The 17,965-nt window shown below is 40.6% G+C and overlaps 1 protein-coding gene across 1 annotated transcript in view; it reads right to left on the bottom strand.

Annotated features, from left to right (window-relative positions):
- LOC128696079 (zwei Ig domain protein zig-8-like) overlaps positions 1-17,965 on the bottom strand; it is a 262,329-nt gene that overhangs the window by 13,343 nt on the left and 231,021 nt on the right. Inside the window, exons 6-7 of the mRNA XM_053787127.2 lie at positions 9,624-9,751; positions 3,372-3,537 (exon numbers count right to left, since the gene is read on the bottom strand). Of these exons, the coding sequence (XP_053643102.1) occupies positions 3,372-3,537; positions 9,624-9,751 (294 nt within the window). The remainder of the gene's footprint in view (positions 1-3,371; positions 3,538-9,623; positions 9,752-17,965) is intronic.

Raw genomic sequence — 17,965 nt, 5'->3', positions numbered from 1 at the left:
TACAGCGATAACTTAGTCAATGCAGCGTGTGGTGTAGAAGTCGATTATTAATTCTAGGAAGGGAAAAAATGTCCTACCTAATACAAATAATGCGGCAGAAATGGCAAGGCTTACATGAAATATTAAAGGTAAAAAAATGCCTTTGAAATGGTGCTTTGCAGACGACTAATCCAAAAATGGCAAAAATCTGAAATCTGGATTGAACGACTTAAGCGAGTCCTCTAATGGGTAAAAGAATAGTAAACGACGGCCAAAGTAAGTTAGGTGTGTGCAAAGACGTGTAAGACAGCGCAAGTCTTGATTTTAGATGTTTCGCCCTCGACTGAGACCAGCCATAGCTATATCCTGCAGGTCAAATGAGACAAAGATCAGCCTTGTGTTTGGAGTACACCGAACATAGCATACAATAAAAGTTATTCCGAAACGTTTCGCCTACACAGTAGGCTCCTTCAGTCGAGTACAGAGGAGGCAGGTGAGGGACTGACCACCTCAAAACTAAGTCATCAAGGGTAATGGACTGATTACATCGTCTTTACGTCTTTAGTTCTGCTGCTTCCTCTATACTCGACTGAAGAAGCCTATTGTGTAGGCGAAACGTTTCAAAATAAAGTTACCTAACTATTGCACATTTGTTTTACTTAGCATACCATGGAAATCTTGAAAATCTGATATCTAATCTGGGTATCTTTACTGACAATATCTGATCTGGGTATCTTTACTGACGACGTTTCGCCATCCAGTGGCTTTATCATTACAGATTCTAAGACATAACTTGAAGACAAAAGAATGTTATGTCCTAGAATCTGTATTGATAAAGCCAGTGGATGGCGAAACGTCTGCAGTAAAGATTCTCAGATGTTTCACATGTGTCTTATTCATCTATGGACCATGAGATTTATACTTTACATCACTTCTTAATAAAAATCAGAGAGAACATGATAACACTTCACATGTTTGGAGATACATACAAAGTAGAGGAGAAAGAAGAAAATATTCAATCCTCCGGACCCTCCAGACGGGGGTATGGAGTGTCGTGACCCTGGCTATTGTATTGGGTATAAATAAAATAGCCAGGGACAGACTCTTTTAAATGGGAAGAAACAAACGAGGGGACGCAAGAGAGGGGAACCAAAATTCAAGTGAAGAGCATAAGACAGAATTCCTTCAGCGCTCGGGCAGCGAACAAATGAAATACACTAGGGAGGGATGGAGTGCTGCAGGCTAACTTCAGAAGAATTTTCGAAAATTTACATGATATAGCACAAAACGGCAAGGAAATAAAAGCCACTTTAGGTCGGAATAAAAACAGGAGCATAACCGAAGCCCAAGAAGTAGAGTTTAACCCCCACAGACACAACTAAGCCCGCACAGGCACACAAAAGTTTTAGGCCGGTATTCTCCAGCATCCCTCCATATTTTAGTGAATTCCTTCACCAAAACGTCTAAATAGAATTTTATTTTACTCGGTAAAAATTGCGCGCGTTATCCCCCGCTCTCTCACTCACTCACTCTCTCTCTCTCTCTCTCTCTTTGGAGACCTGTCTCTCTCTCTCTCTCTCTCTCACTCTCTCTCATTACCATGACGGTCATCTCAGTGTTCTCATTAGTAAATCCCTGAGGTTGTGTCGTCTCGCTGCCGATTTCCTATTATTCTCACCAGGTTCCGATCCTGGCGAATTTTCCATTATATGTTTTGACGAATTCCGGAAATATTTTAACTGACGACTGTTCTCTCTCTCTCTCTCTCTCTCTCTCTCTCTCTCTCTCTCTCTCTCTCTCTGGAATATTTTTGTACGGAACTCTTTCCGTCTCTTCTTTTGTTTTCAGTGTTTATATATACATATCTCTGTCTCCGTTCTTTCGTGGCGCACGAAAATGAAGGGCAGAGGTTTTTAAAACGGGTATTGCGTGTGAACCGAACCCAGGTGCGCAGTGCGCATTACCCCCGGGTGCGCAGTGCGCATTACCCTCGGGTGCGCAGTGCGTATGACACCCAGGTGCGCATGCGCATTACCCCCGGGTGCGCAGTACGAATGTCACCCGGGCGCGCAGTGCGCATTATCCCTCGGGTGCGCATTACCCCAGTACCACTGGATCACTGAACCATAAATCACTGGACCACTGGACCATTTTCTTTCAAAGACAGGTCTTGATGCCGGTGAAGAACTCTTGGTCACAGACCGAGCCACGGGGGCGCTGACCCCCCGAAACCCCCTCCGGGTATCTCCAGGTATACACTCAGTTTCCTTCGATCGAACCTAATTGACCTTCCATTCCTCAGGCGCTATGTGAGCCCTACGGATTTATCGCTTTCCCCCTGAACTTCATCGGCCACTCGAAACATCACGCTATCTTATCGACAGTAACACTTGGGTGTCTTTACTGTGGAAACGTTTCGCCCACACAGTGGCTTCATCAGTCCAATACCAAGAATGGTGAAGATCAGAAGGATATTGAGGTAATCAGTCCCTTATCTTGGAGTCGATGTAATTAGGACTGATGAAGGCACTGAGGGGCGAAACGTTCCCTCAGTAAAGATACCCACGTATTGCACATGTGTCTAATTTATCAACTTGGTGGTTCTCTTAACCTGTTATAGACACTTTTCTTACAGAAATCTGATATTCCAGCCAAGTAATACCTTGAAGATCTAATTCTTTCGTGTGGGTCTTCATATACATGTGAACGATGATTTATGGAAATATTCGTTTCGCTCTGCTAGATGTGTTTTTCTCCTGCAGTTCTTCGCTAAATTTTCGTGTGGATGTGTAAATGATTTGCAAAGGTGCTTTAAGGAGCTGTCTCTCTCTCTGTTTTCTTCGGTGTTTTATAAATAGCTGTGACACACACACACACACACACACACACACACACACACACACACACACATACACAGTATTTCTTCAGTCACAGAGTTGTCAGGAAGTGGAATAGTCTGGGAAGTGATGTAGTGGAGGCAGGATCCATACATAGGTTTAAGAAGAGGCATGATACAGCTCATGGAGCAGTAAGAGTGACCTAGTAGCTGCCAGTGAAGAGGCAGGAACAGGAGCTATGACTCGGCCCCTGCAACCAAAACTAGGTGAGTACACACACACACACACACACACACACACACACACACACACACACACACACACACACACACACACACACACACACACACACACACACACACACACACACACATACATCAGAGAGTGGGTGAGGAAAGAGGGTATGTACAGCAGGCAACGTGCCTATACAACAAGATCCTTAAACGGTAATGTACAGCAGGCAACGTGTTTATTCAAGATCCTTACACGGTAATGTACAGCAGGCAACGTGTCTATACACGATCCTTACACGGTAAATACCCACACTGTACTTACCACTGAGCACATGTACACGGATGGAGGCAGGCTTGGCGTTGGAGGGACTGCAGGTGTACTGTCCTGAGTTGTACACCTGGGCGTCCCCCAGGGTGAGACTGCTCACTGTGGTTCCATTCTCAAGCCTCACCGTCACCTGGACCTTTTCTACCTCGTAGTTAGCAACCTGGGAGGTGAGAGGACACCTGTTAGACAAGTGGGCTAGTGTTAGACAAGTGGGCTAGTGTTAGACAAGTGGGCTAGTGTTAGACAAGTGGGCTAGTGTTAGACAAGTGGGCTAGTGTTAGACAAGTGGGCTAGTGTTAGACAAGTGGGCCAGTGTTAAACAAGTGGGCTAGTGTTAGACAAGTGGGCTAGTGTTAGACAAGTGGGCTAGTGTTAAACAAGTGGGCTAGTGTTAGACAAGTGGGCTAGTGTTAGACAAGTGGGCTAGTGTTAAACAAGTGGGCTAGTGTTAGACAAGTGGGCTAGTGTTAGACAAGTGGGCTAGTGTTAGACAAGTGGGCTAGTGTTAGACAAGAGATAAAGTGCATTATGCAAGGGGGCAATTACTTTTAAAATCATGGGTAAGCACTAAGACCGAAGGGGTCATACGAATTAAGGAAAGGGAGAAGAGTAGTAGTAGTAGTAGTAGAAATATTAGTTGTAGTGGCTGTAGAAAAATAGTGGTAGTATTAGTATTAGTAGTAGTAGAAGTAGTAGCAATAGTAATAGTATTAGTAGTAATAGTAGCTGTAATGCTAGTAGAAAATTAAGTTATTATTAGTTGTAGTAATTGTATTGGTAATATTTTTAAAAAAATAGAAGTAGCGGTAGCAGTACAAGTAGTGCTAGTTCGCAGTAGTAGTAATAGTAGTAATAATGATCATAGATAAATAGTAGTAGTGGTAGTAGTATTAGTAACAGTAGCAGTAATAGTTGCATAAAAACAGTAGTAGTAATGATTGTAGAAAAATAGTGGTAGTTGTAGTTGTTGTAGTAATAGTATTAAAATAGTAGTAGTAGTAGTAGTAGTAGTAGCAGTAGTAGTAGTAGCAGTAATGGATATAGAAATATATTAGTAGTGGTAGAAGTAGTAGAATGATAATTAAAATCAATAAGTCTTAACCGGAAGCAAGACCACTCTTCTTGCTCTTCTTTACGAAGGAAGCAAGACCACTCTTCTTGCTCTTCTTTACGAAGGAAGCAAGACCATTCTTCTTCCTCTTCTTTACGAAGGAAGCAAGACCACTCTTCTTCCTCTTCTTTACGAAGGAAGCAAGACTACTCTTCTTGCTCTTCTTTACGAAGGAAGCAAGACTACTCTTCTTTCTCTTCTTTACGAAGGAAGCAAGACTACTCTTCTTCCTCTTCTTTACGAAGGAAGCAAGACTACTCTTCTTGCTCTTATTTACGAAGGAAGCAAGACTACTCTTCTTCCTCTTCTTTACGAAGGAAGCAAGACTACTCTTCTTCCTCTTCTTTACGAAGGAAGCAAGACTACTCTTCTTCCTCTTCTTTACGAAGGAAGCAAGACTACTCTTCTTCCTCTTCTTTACGAAGGAAGCAAGACTACTCTTCTTCCTCTTCTTTACGAAGGAAGCAAGACTACTCTTCTTCCTCTTCTTTACGAAGGAAGAAAGACCACTCTTCTTGCTCTTCTTTACGAAGGAAGCAAGACCACTCTTCTTCCTCTTCTTTACGAAGGAAGCAAGACTACTCTTCTTCCTCTTCTTTACGAAGGAAGCAAGACCACTCTTCTTGCTCTTCTTTACGAAGGAAGCAAGACCACTTTTCTTGCTCTTCTTTACGAAGGAAGCAAGACCACTCTTCTTCCTCTTCTTTACGAAGGAAGCAAGACTACTCTTCTTGCTCTTCTTTACGAAGGAAGCAAGACTACTCTTCTTCCTCTTCTTTACGAAGGAAGCAAGACTACTCTTCTTCCTCTTCTTTACGAAGGAAGCAAGACTACTCTTCTTGCTCTTCTTTACCAAGGAAGCAAGACTACTCTTCTTCCTCTTCTTTACGAAGGAAGCAAGACTACTCTTCTTCCTCTTCTTTACGAAGGAAGCAAGACTACTCTTCTTCCTCTTCTTTACGAAGGAAGCAAGACTACTCTTCTTCTTCTTCTTTACGAAGGAAGCAAGACTACTCTTCTTGCTCTTCTTTACGAAGGAAGCAAGACTACTCTTCTTGCTCTTCTTTACGAAGGAAGCAAGACTACTCTTCTTCCTCTTCTTTACGAAGGAAGCAAGACTACTCTTCTTGCTCTTCTTTACGAAGGAAGCAAGACTACTCTTCTTGCTCTTCTTTACGAAGGAAGCAAGACTACTCTTCTTCCTCTTCTTTACGAAGGAAGCAAGACTACTCTTCTTGCTCTTCTTTACGATGGAAGCAAGACTACTCTTCTTGCTCTTCTTTACGAAGGAAGCAAGACTACTCTTCTTCCTCTTCTTTACGAAGGAAGCAAGACTACTCTTCTTCCTCTTCTTTACGAAGGAAGCAAGACTACTCTTCTTCCTCTTCTTTACGAAGGAAGCAAGACTACTCTTCTTGCTCTTCTTTACGAAGGAAGCAAGACAACTCTTCTTGCTCTTCTTTACGAAGGAAGCAAGACTACTCTTCTTCCTCTTCTTTACGAAGGAAGCAAGACTACTCTTCTTCCTCTTCTTTACGAAGGAAGCAAGGCTACTCTTCTTGCTCTTCTTTACGAAGGAAGCAAGGCTACTCTTCTTCCTCTTCTTTACGAAGGAAGCAAGACTACTCTTCTTCCTCTTCTTTACGAAGGGAGCAAGACTACTCTTCTTCCTCTTCTTTACGAAGGAAGCAAGACTACTCTTCTTCCTCTTCTTTACGAAGGAAGCAAGACTACTCTTCTTCCTCTTCTTTACGAAGGAAGCAAGACCACTCTTCTTCCTCTTCTTTACGAAGGAAGCAAGACTACTCTTCTTCCTCTTCTTTACGAAGGAAGCAAGACTACTCTTCTTCCTCTTCTTTACGAAGGAAGCAAGACCACTCTTCTTCCTCTTCTTTACGAAGGAAGCAAGGCTACTCTTCTTCCTCTTCTTTACGAAGGAAGCAAGGCTACTCTTCTTGCTCTTCTTTACGAAGGAAACAAGACTACTCTTCTTCCTCTTCTTTACGAAGGAAGCAAGGCTACTCTTCTTCCTCTTCTTTACGAAGGAAGCAAGACTACTCTTCTTCCTCTTCTTTACGAAGGAAGCAAGACCACTCTTCTTCCTCTTCTTTACGAAGGAAGCAAGGCTACTCTTCTTCCTCTTCTTTACGAAGGAAGCAAGGCTACTCTTCTTGCTCTTCTTTACGAAGGAAGCAAGGCTACTCTTCTTGCTCTTCTTTACGAAGGAAGCAAGGCTACTCTTCTTGCTCTTCTTTACGAAGGAAGCAAGACTACTCTTCTTCCTCTTCTTTACGAAGGAAGCAAGACTACTCTTCTTCCTCTTCTTTCGAAAGGAAGCAAGGCTACTCTTCTTCCTCTTCTTTACGAAGGAAGCAAGGCTACTCTTCTTGCTCTTCTTTACGAAGAAAGCAAGGCTACTCTTCTTGCTCTTCTTTACGAAGGAAGCAAGGCTACTCTTCTTGCTCTTCTTTACGAAGGAAGCAAGGCTACTCTTCTTGCTCTTCTTTACGAAGGAAGCAAGGCTACTCTTCTTGCTCTTCTTTAGGAAGGAAGCAAGGCTACTCTTCTTGCTCTTCTTTACGAAGGAAGCAAGGCTACTCTTCTTCCTCTTCTTTACGAAGGAAGCAAGGCTACTCTTCTTGCTCTTCTTTACGAAGGAAGCAAGGCTACTCTTCTTGCTCTTCTTTACGAAGGAAGCAAGACTACTCTTCTTCCTCTTCTTTACGAAGGAAGCAAGACTACTCTTCTTCCTCTTCTTTACGAAGGAAGCAAGGCTACTCTTCTTGCTCTTCTTTACGAAGGAAGCAAGACCACTCTTCTTGCTCTTCTTTACGAAGGAAGCAAGACCACTCTTCTTGCTCTTCTTTACGAAGGAAGCAAGACCACTCTTCTTGCTCTTCTTTACGAAGGAAGCAAGACCACTCTTCTTGCTCTTCTTTACGAAGGAAGCAAGACCACTCTTCTTGCTCTTCTTTACGAAGGAAGCAAGACCACTCTTCTTGCTCTTCTTTACGAAGGAAGCAAGACCACTCTTCTTCCTCTTCTTTACGAAGGAGGCAAGACCACTCTTCTTCCTCTTCTTTACGAAGGAAGCAAGACCACTCTTCTTCCTCTTCTTTACGAAGGAAGTGAAAGCGAAGTGAAAGAAATAAGAAGGGGAAACAGAAAGAAATATCCAGATAACAGGAGAGACGGGAGACATGCTTATGTAAGACGAGAACTGAGAGGAATGCACATGTCATTAAGTATTTGTGAGCGCAAGCGTGTAAGTAATTGCTAGTGTGCTTAACACACACACACACACACACACACACACACGCACACACATAAAGGTGGCAGGAAACACAGGAAAGAATAACAGAGATGTGTTTGTAGCCCCGTCAATTGAGTGGCTCTGAGGTCTCTGAAGGGCTCTTGATCCGATGAAGTAGAGCTGCCTCTCCTTTTCCTTGAACGGAATGTGATTGCCTCCAATTACCCATATTAAGAGATAATTACCCAGGATAAACGCAGATATTAAGAGAGAATTACCCAAGATAAAATAATGCACGACTCAAGAAATCGTAATGACACGATTGCAAACAAACCGTACCCCTAGCCGGGATTGAACCCGTGGTCAGAGAGTCTCAAAACTCCAGCCCGTCATGTTGACGGCAGTGAAGGGACTTGAGCTAGATTTCGTCACGGCCACGCTAGCTGGAGATTCGTCTGTAAAAACTTGCATTTGTGGTCACAGAGGTGCCTGTGCTAACCTTCCTATGGTGTAGAAATATACCTAGTTGGATGAATCTTATTGTGGCTAGCTGGTCTAGTGGCTAACGCGACGGGCTGGAGTTTTGAGACTCTATGACCGCGGGTTCAATCCCGGCCGGGGGTATGGTTTGATAAAATAATGCAGCACGGGAAATGATCCAGGATATAACAACATACTAAGGGGAGATATGACAAGGGCCAAACCAGCATATCCAGAGAGAATTATCCGGGATTTAACAACACACGATAAAAATGTGAATCCGGCTGATTAGATGATCCGTGAACGGTGTGTGTGTTTACTTTGTGATGAATCCGACTCATCCGTGCTGATAACATACTCATCGAGGCATCAAATATTGGCTATTTCAATGAACACAAATTTGGCTTGCGTAAATGAGTTTCCAGTAGTCTAGAAATAATAATCACTTAAAACCTTAATTTTTAAAGGGGTGGACCGGTAAGCCAGCGGGAGGCCTCAGTCAAATGACCAAAAGCTCCAAAGACGGGTCATCATCTGACTAAGACCCGCGTCAGGAAACACTTGTCCTGTTTCCTGACAAACCTTACCTAACCTAACCTAGGAATAACACAATGATTTTCCCCCCATTTGTCTGGGAGGATACTTTCGTAAAACCGAGACAAAAATCACTTGATTTGTGTAAATTAATTCAGTTATTGTCAGTTACTTGGAAAAAATTATATATGGCGATTAAAAGTCCAAAAAACTGTAGTGTCTGAAGATGGTGTTTGAAGAACGGAATGATTAGTGATTAATGGCGTTAATGAGGACTCTGTAAGGTTGCTTGACACCTGTTTACCACCTGTCAAGACATATCTGTTTGGAATCATTGTTCCAGTCACGGTATTGTGCCTTCTTGTTCTATACTGATATACATATACAGAATACACCGACATACACCTCACGTTGTATACATCTGCTTAAATTTATCAACGTATAACTACAAAAAAATATTAACAAAATTTAACCATGCTAAAATTTATCAGAATAATATAACTTCTTCTAAAAGTAATCAACATATCGAGTTAAAATTAATCAGCATAAAATAACATTGTTTAAGATCTTCAGAAAGTAACTCATTTTATTAAACAGTGAATAAACTAGGGCATAAACCAGGACATAAACCAGGACATAAACCAGGACATAAACCAGGCCATAATGATCGTATTTAACAAGGTAATTTATCAAGATAATCTCACCTTGTTGACACAAAAAAATAAACTTGGCTACCCTGTAAACCACAAGATCCAAGCTAAACCGATTAAAGCTTCTGGGGTTTAATGACAGTGAAAGCCTTCTAGCCTCTCCCCTCTGCCACGTTTCCTCCTTTTCCCCATTCCCCTCAGCTTCCCCTCTCTCTCACCTTCTGCTCGTGGTACCATAGAAGGAAGTCTGAAGGCGTTGGGGCGTCTCTAACCTGACAGGTTAGACGGAGAGTTGAGCCTCTGTCCAGGTAGAGCTCTCTTCCTGCCGTGATCACCGCTCGTGGCTCTAAAAGTGTGAGAGAGAGAGAGTGAATTAGAGCTATATTGAACCTTGTCCCACGACTCTGTAGGGAAGGAGAGAGAGAGAGAGAGAGAGAGAGAGAGAGAGAGAGAGAGAGAGAGAGAGAGAGAGAGAGAGAGAGAGAGAGAATTAGCGCTATATTGAACCTCGTCTCACGACTCTGTAGGGAGGGAGAGAGAGAGAGAGAAAGAAAGAAAGAAAGAATTAGAGCTATTCTGAACTTCGTCCCACGACTCTGTAGGAAGGGAGAGAGAGATAGAGTTAGAACTGTCTTTCTTCATCGCTATCTGAGATCTGTAAAGAAAGTAAGCTACTTTGTAAATAAATGATTTAAAATACAGACAAGTTGATAAATGAGACACTTGTGACATCTGAGTGTATTTATTCTGAAAACGTTTCGCCAACAAGTGGAGAAAGGTGACTACAGCCTTGAATCTATAGAGTTATCTTTCTCGATCTTGCAGTCACAGTCGTAGTAATTGCAGTAGTAGTAGTAGTAGTAACTGCTGTAGAACGATAGTTTTAATAATATTAATAGTAATAACAATAATAGTCGTAGGAAAAATAGTAGTAGTAATAGTAGTAGTTGTTGTAGTAGTAGTAATAGTAGTAGTTGTTGTAGTAGTAGTAAGAAAACTAGTATCAACAAATAGTAGCAGTTGTAGTAACAGTCGATACACGACCTTATTTATTCTGACGATTAAGACATATGTGCAACACTTGGGTGTCTTTATTGCCAGAACGTTTCGCCAACAAATGGCTTCGTCAGTCCGGTACAGAGATGAATGGTGGCAGATGAGAAGGAGTTTGAGGTAATTAGTCCCTCAACCTGGAGTCGATGTGTTCAGTCCATTAATCTTGATCACAATTTGATGGACTCAACACATCGACTCCAAGCTGAGGGACTAATTACCTCAAACTCCTTCTAATCTTCCACCATTCAACTCTGTATTGGACTGAGGAAACCTCACGTTGGCTTAACGTTTCCACGAGTCACTTCTCTTATCTACTTATTTAACTCTCCCTAATAAACCATCGCTGAACACCAATAAATTCCAATCACTCCCTAACTATCCATTTCCTATTATTACCCAAAAAAGACCGTTCTAACTGTAGCTATACTTACTACAAAATATAAGGCCCAACTACCTCACTTGTACCTATATCCACTAGTAAGTGATCCATTATCCCTCAGCTTTCACTCTGATAGCAGACATGTTGCTAGATAGCGTGTCCGTGTCCTGGGATATTACTTTGTAATGGCTTCCGTGTCAGAGATTTAAATGTGCATCAGTGTACTACAGAATTGTAGCCCAATTAAGTTTTTCGAAAGAGGAGGAGAAACAAGGATATGATTATTATTATTATTATTATTATTATTATTATTATTATTATTATTATTATTATTATTATTATTATTATTATTATTTTTATTATTATTATTGTCATTATTATAATTATTATCGTTATTATCATTATTATTATTGTCATTATTAATATTATTATTGTTATTATTATTATTATTATTATTATTATTATTATTATTATTATTATCATCATCGTCATGATCATCATTATTAATTTAAGCACTAAAGGTCATACAGAAATAGTGAAATAATATTTTATTGTAAAAAAACAAGGTGTAAATATGAAGAGAAATGGTAAAAAAACACGAAGAAAAACAATACATCATTGTATTATATACAAAATGCAGTATACTGTATTGCTGCGTCACTTTTCCAGTTGTAAATATTTAAATTAAATAATAATTCGGTTAAGAATAAAAGCGGGATGTGAGTAGTGGGTTACAGTGTTTAATAGTCATGAGAGAGAATATTTAGGAAATTTTGTAAATAAAGATTAATTGTTTTGGGAAACAGGAAAGTTGGAGGGAGGGAGAGAGAGAGAGAGAGAGAGAGAGAGAGAGAGAGAGAGAGAGAGAGAGAGAGAGAGAGAGAGAGAGAGAGAGAGAGAGAGAGAGAGAGAGAGAGAGAGAGAGAGAGAGAGAGAGAGAATTGTCGAAGGTGTAGAAGGAAAGTGGTAAAAGTAGAGCATAGACAGAGACGTGAGATTTCAATGTGTTGTATTGCTTTTTTATAGCAGAAGTTGTAAAGAAGTGAAGGTTAATGTCTCACTGGCGTGGTCATAAAAGATAACTAACGAAATACAAAGCGACACTTGCCACGGTTGATGTTTGCTGATGACAGCGTTTTTGAGGAAGTCAGAACTAGAGGATCCAGACAAGTTCAGAAGACGAAATTAAAAGCTAATACAGAGAAGAACGAGACAATGAGAGAACGTAGATTAGGTTAGGTTAGATAAAACTCGTCAGGAAGCATGACAAGTGTTTCTGGACGCGGGTCTTAGTCATATGATGACCCGTAGCTGGAGCTTTTGGTCATCTGACCGAGGCATTCAGCTGGCTTACCAGTCCACCCCTTTAAAATTTATGGTTGTGATTACTTAATACGTAGATGCATAAGAAATAAGAGTTTAATCACTTTAGAAGGAAGAACTATGGAGGAATAAAATGCGTTTAAAACACATAAGGAGGATGAATATGTCGGAAGCTGCGCCGGTGAAGGATGAGGAAATGAACAGATGAGAGAAAAAAAAATATCTGTGGAAAAAATTGTGACGATGAATAAAAAAAAATATATCCGAGTACAGAGGTGTCGAGTCTTCTGTGATGTTGTGATTAATGTCATCGACTGTTGGTGCAGCGAGGAGTAGGCTGGAGGCGGCAGTGTCAGACACTATCAAATAAGAACACTATGTGAATATTATGCCAAGAATAAGGAACACATTAGAAGACGGTGTGTTGTGTATAAAGGAAGTATATATATATATATATATATATATATATATATATATATATATATATATATATATATATATATATATATATATATATATATATATATATATATATATATATATATATACATACACACGCACACACACACGTTTGGAACCCACACATGACCAAACACGTTAGGAAATTAGAGAACGTGCAAAGGTTTATAACTAGACTAGTCCCGGAGCTAAAGGATATGTCCTACGAGAAGAGGTTAAGAAAAATCGACCTAATGACATTGGACGATATATAAAATATGGAGGGGAATCGACAAGGTGGACAGAGACGGGTTGTTCCAGAGACGAGACACAGCAACAAAGGGTTAAAACTTAAAGATTCAGCTGAGTCACAGGGGTGTTAGGAAGTACTTCTTCAGTCATAGAGTTGTCAAGAAGTGGAATAGTCTGGAGAGCGAAGTAGTGGAGGCAGGATATATGCATGACTTTAAGAAGAGGTATGATAAAGCTCATGGAGCAGGGAGAGAGTGACCTAGTGGTGACAAGTGAAAAGGAGGGGGCCGGAGCTATGACTCGACCCCTGCAACCACAATTAGGTGAGTACACACACACGGACATGCACACACACACACACACACACACACACACACTGGGGCCAGGAGCTATGAATCGACCCCTGCAACCACAGTTAGGTGAGTACACACACACACACACACACACACACACACACCGGGGTCAGGAGCTATCACTCGCCCCCTGGAACCACAGTTACGTGAGTACACACACCTGGGCCAGGAGCTATGACTCACCCCCTGCAACCACAGGTGAGTACACACACACAGGGGCCAGGAGTTATCACTCGCCCTCTGCAACCACAGGTGAGTGCACACACACCGGGACCAGGAGCTATAACTCGCTTTCTGCAACCACAGTTAGGTGAGTACTCATACACAGGGGCCAGGAGTTATCACTCGCCCCCTGCAACCACAGGTGAGTACACACACACCGGGGCCAGGAGCTATGACTCGCCCCCTGCAACCACAGTTAGGGGAGTACACACACACACACACACACACACACACACACACACACACACACACACACTCACATACACACACCGAGGCCAGGAGTTATCACTCGCCCCCTGCAACCACAGGTGAGTACACACACACACCGGGGCCAGGAGCTATGACTCGCCTCCTGCAACCACAGTTAGGGGAGTACACACACACACACACACACACACACACACACACACACACACACACACACACACTCACACACACACATACACACACCGAGGCCAGGAATTATCACTCGCCCCCTGCAACCACAGGTGAGTACACACACACACCGGGGCCAGGAGCTATGACTCGCCTCCTGCAACCACAGTTAGGTGAGTACACACACACACACACACAAACCACTTCTTCAGCTGCAGAACACATTAACCTGACTCACGTAAATTTACCCCCTGAAACATGTCGACAAGGTCTCTTTTTTATGCAATTAGTGTAGGAATATAATTTTCCAGCCTAATTAGTTTGCTGTTAGTTAAGGCTTTCTATTGGCAGGAAAACTTCTCCGTAATGGACCAAGCTGTACTCAGACGGATTAGTGATTTGAGGAGGAAGATCCGCAAGGATTTGTACCAAATGTAGTTTGCATGCAAGGATACCCACGTGGATTGGAGTCCAGACCACCTAACATGCAGGGAGATCTACAAGGATTGGAATCCAGACCACCTAACATGGAGGAAGATTTACAAGGATTGGAAACCCGACCAACTAACATGCAGGGAGATTCACAAGGATTGGAACTCAGACCGTCTAACATGCAAGAAGATTTACAAGGATTGGAACCCAGACCACCTAACATGGAGGAAGATTTGCAAGGATTGGAATTTAGACCACCTAATATGGAGGAAGATTTGCAAGGATTGGAACCCATACCATCTAACATGCAGGAAGATCCACAAGGAGTGGAACCCATACCACCTAATAAGGAGGAAGATTTACAAGGAATGGAATCCAGACCACCTAACATGCAGGAAGATCCACAAGCATTGGAATCCAGTTCACCTCACATACAAAAATACCTACAAGGATTGCAACCCGGTCTACCATACAGGCAAAAATATCCACAGAACTTCCAAATTAATCCACCTAACATGCCAGAAAATATATATGCCCAAGGTTGCGAACCTAAATCATCTTACAGGCAGAGATATTCACAGGGGGGATGGGAGCGGGGGAAGGCTCCAATCCAGTGCACTTTCCAAGTGAGGGCCAAAAAATAACCAAGATATCACGAACGACTTGCAATATATTCAGAAATCCTCTGCGTTGGAAGCCTTCTTCAAAAATTACTTTTTTAATGGATGCAGAGCTTTTGGAATATATATATATATATATATATATATATATATATATATATATATATATATATATATATATATATATATATATATATATATATATATATATATATATATTTCGTGCCGAATAGGCAGAACTTGCGATCTTGGCTTAAATAGCAACGCTCATCTTGCCATATAGGACAAGTGAAAATTTGTGTATGCAATAATTTCGCAAAAATCATTCTGAACCTAACGAAAAAAATATGTTTCACTGTATTTGTTTAGTATTAAATTATTGTAAACAAATCTAAAATATATTTAGTTGGGTTAGGCTAAAATAAATTGCTCTTGTTATAATAAGGTTAGGTAAGTTTTCTAAGTTCCTTTTGGTGCAAAATTATAAATTTTTACAGCAACATTAATGAAAAAAATATATCTTTAAACGTATAATAGAAAATTTTAGAAAGGACTTAATTTTAAATGAGTTCTTGCTAATTGGCCAGTTTTACCTATTAGGCACGACATATATATATATATATATATATATATATATATATATATATATATATATATATATATATATATATATATATATATATATATATATATATATATATATATATATATATATATATATATATATACATATATATACATATATTTATTTATTTATCTATTTATTTATTTTAGGGAGGGGTCGAATGAGTTCTCTAACACATTCTGAGATACCATGCGGAGGCTTTCACAAAATTACTTTTGTAATGGGAGCAGAGATCTCCTCCCTCCTTCGTCCTCCCACTCCAAAAAAAAAAAAGAGATTTTACAAAATGACTTCTGCAGCATCTTCAAAGATATCTCCCGAAGATCCCTGCAAGGTTACACCAGTAATGTATTCACAGAGATTGCCCAACAAGATTGTTTGAAACTTCCTCAGCCTCATCTCTTAAAACTTTCTTCATATCCTTAGCATCGCTTTCTCTCTGTCTCTCTCTCTCTCTCTCTCTTTCTCTCACTCTCTCTCTCTCTTCCTCTCCCTTTACAGACGATTTAACAAGGTTAGGTTTTGAGCTCCTAATTTTATTTACAAGCTAAGAGCTGCTAATTACATCATCTTACTTTAAATCTTTTTTATTATTATGAGACATACAAATAGGGAACAGAATGAAGTTGGAGCCATCTATGGACCAGAAATTTCATTTTATCAACTGACTTTATTTCACTGCTGTAGTTATGCTGCAGAAACATGTTAGAGACTTGAGTCATCCTAAGAATAAACAATCTCAGATGTAGTGATGCTGTATCTCTGAGTGAAGTTTGGCAGAACTAAACCAGTTACCACCTAAGTGATCTGGCCGTTTATGGGTACAATACATACATTAAGGACGGAAAATTAAAAAAAAAAAACAGGGTGTCGTTGCCCTGTACATACAAGAAACTAAACTCAATCAGGACAGATAGACAGTTATATTTCTCATTGTATGTTGAAATCACCAAAATGATGATAAAACTAAATTTGAAACTAAAGAACATTGTATAGCCTTGTATGATGAAATTAATAGTTGAAAATAATGATACCATTATGTGAAGACTTCACTATTATTACTATATAAAAAGCCAATTGTTATGCAGAGCATTTCGGGAAGACTTAGGTCAATTTTTGTTCCCAGGATGCGACCAACACCAGTCAACTAACCTGTGCCTATTTTACTGCTAAGTGAACAAGGACAGCAGGTGTCTTAAGGAAACACGTCCTAATGCTTCCACACGTGCAGGGGATCGAAACACGGACCTCAGTGTGAGAGTTGAGTGCGCTGCCAATCGAGCTACGGGACACCTAATGATTCTAATGTCAATTTAAGCAACGCAACTGGATATCAGAAAAGAAAACTGAGACACATGTACGTATGTATTGTATCCCTTTGGTCTAATAATACGACAGTATTACTTATCCAACATGTCACAATAACCGGCTTTGTCCTCAGTATGAAAATCAACTTTATTAATTCATGTGAAGATGTGCGAATCACTCACCAAAGCTGATCATAATATTGTATACTTTAAAGTGAATGTAATTTTTAACGTCGTGGTCAACATATCAACAGACTACTACGTCATCAATTCCCTTGCAGATCTTTAAGAGAAAGGGGGTTAGCAGGGGCTTAATTGATGGACGTGTCACGGACCGGGTGGGAGTTGAACCAGGGCAGGGGATTCTGAAAACCTGCAGGCCAGTGCGCTAACTACTCGGCCTGGTACACGTACCGGACTGTGAGTTGCAGGTCTCGCCTGACGTGGGTTCAACGGTGTCCGGGGAAAAAAAAAAGGTCACGGAAAATAAGTCACAATTTTGGCTATGAAAATAAGTCACTGGGGAAAAAAAAGCCACATTTTATTTTGGTAAGGTCAGTTTGACTTTTGTCCTACTTTTTTTTCTGTGACTTATTTTCTATGACTTTTTTTCTGTGATTTTCTCTGTGACCTATTTTCTGTGACCTTTTCTCTGTAACCTTTTTCCTGTGACTTTTTTTCTATGGCTTTTTTGTGATCTTTTCTGTGACCTTATTTTCTGTGACCTTTTTTCTGTAAGGTTTTCTCCTGTGACTTTTTTCTGTGACCATTTTCCTGGATCCAGGTTCAAGCACCAACCGTTCCGTGATTCGTTGGCAATTATCTTATTACGATTTCGTGATGTTAGACGTGAGTGGTGCAGATGAGTTGTGTCTGTAAATTGCATAGCGAAGTACGAACCCCCGTCTGAAAAGGACCACTTGCAATGTTTCGCCCTGAGGGGTTTCATCGGTCCTAATCAGGACTGATGGAGCCACTCATTGCGAAACGTTTCACTTTTTAAAAAAAAATAGTGAACTGCAACGCACATTTCCTCTTCCACAGCTCAAAATGTGGAAAAGAAAGATATGTTAAGTTCAAAATACAGAGGAACAGAGAGAAGCGAATAATTTTAGGGGAAACATCAGCAAATTCATAACAGTGAGAGAATGAGTATAAACCATTGAAATAAATTTTGA

Source organism: Cherax quadricarinatus, chromosome 48 (genome assembly GCF_038502225.1).
Source record: "Cherax quadricarinatus isolate ZL_2023a chromosome 48, ASM3850222v1, whole genome shotgun sequence".
NCBI lineage: Eukaryota > Metazoa > Arthropoda > Malacostraca > Decapoda > Parastacidae > Cherax > Cherax quadricarinatus.
Note: the sequence above shows the minus strand (reverse complement) of the source record. Positions and strands in the feature narration are given on the sequence as shown.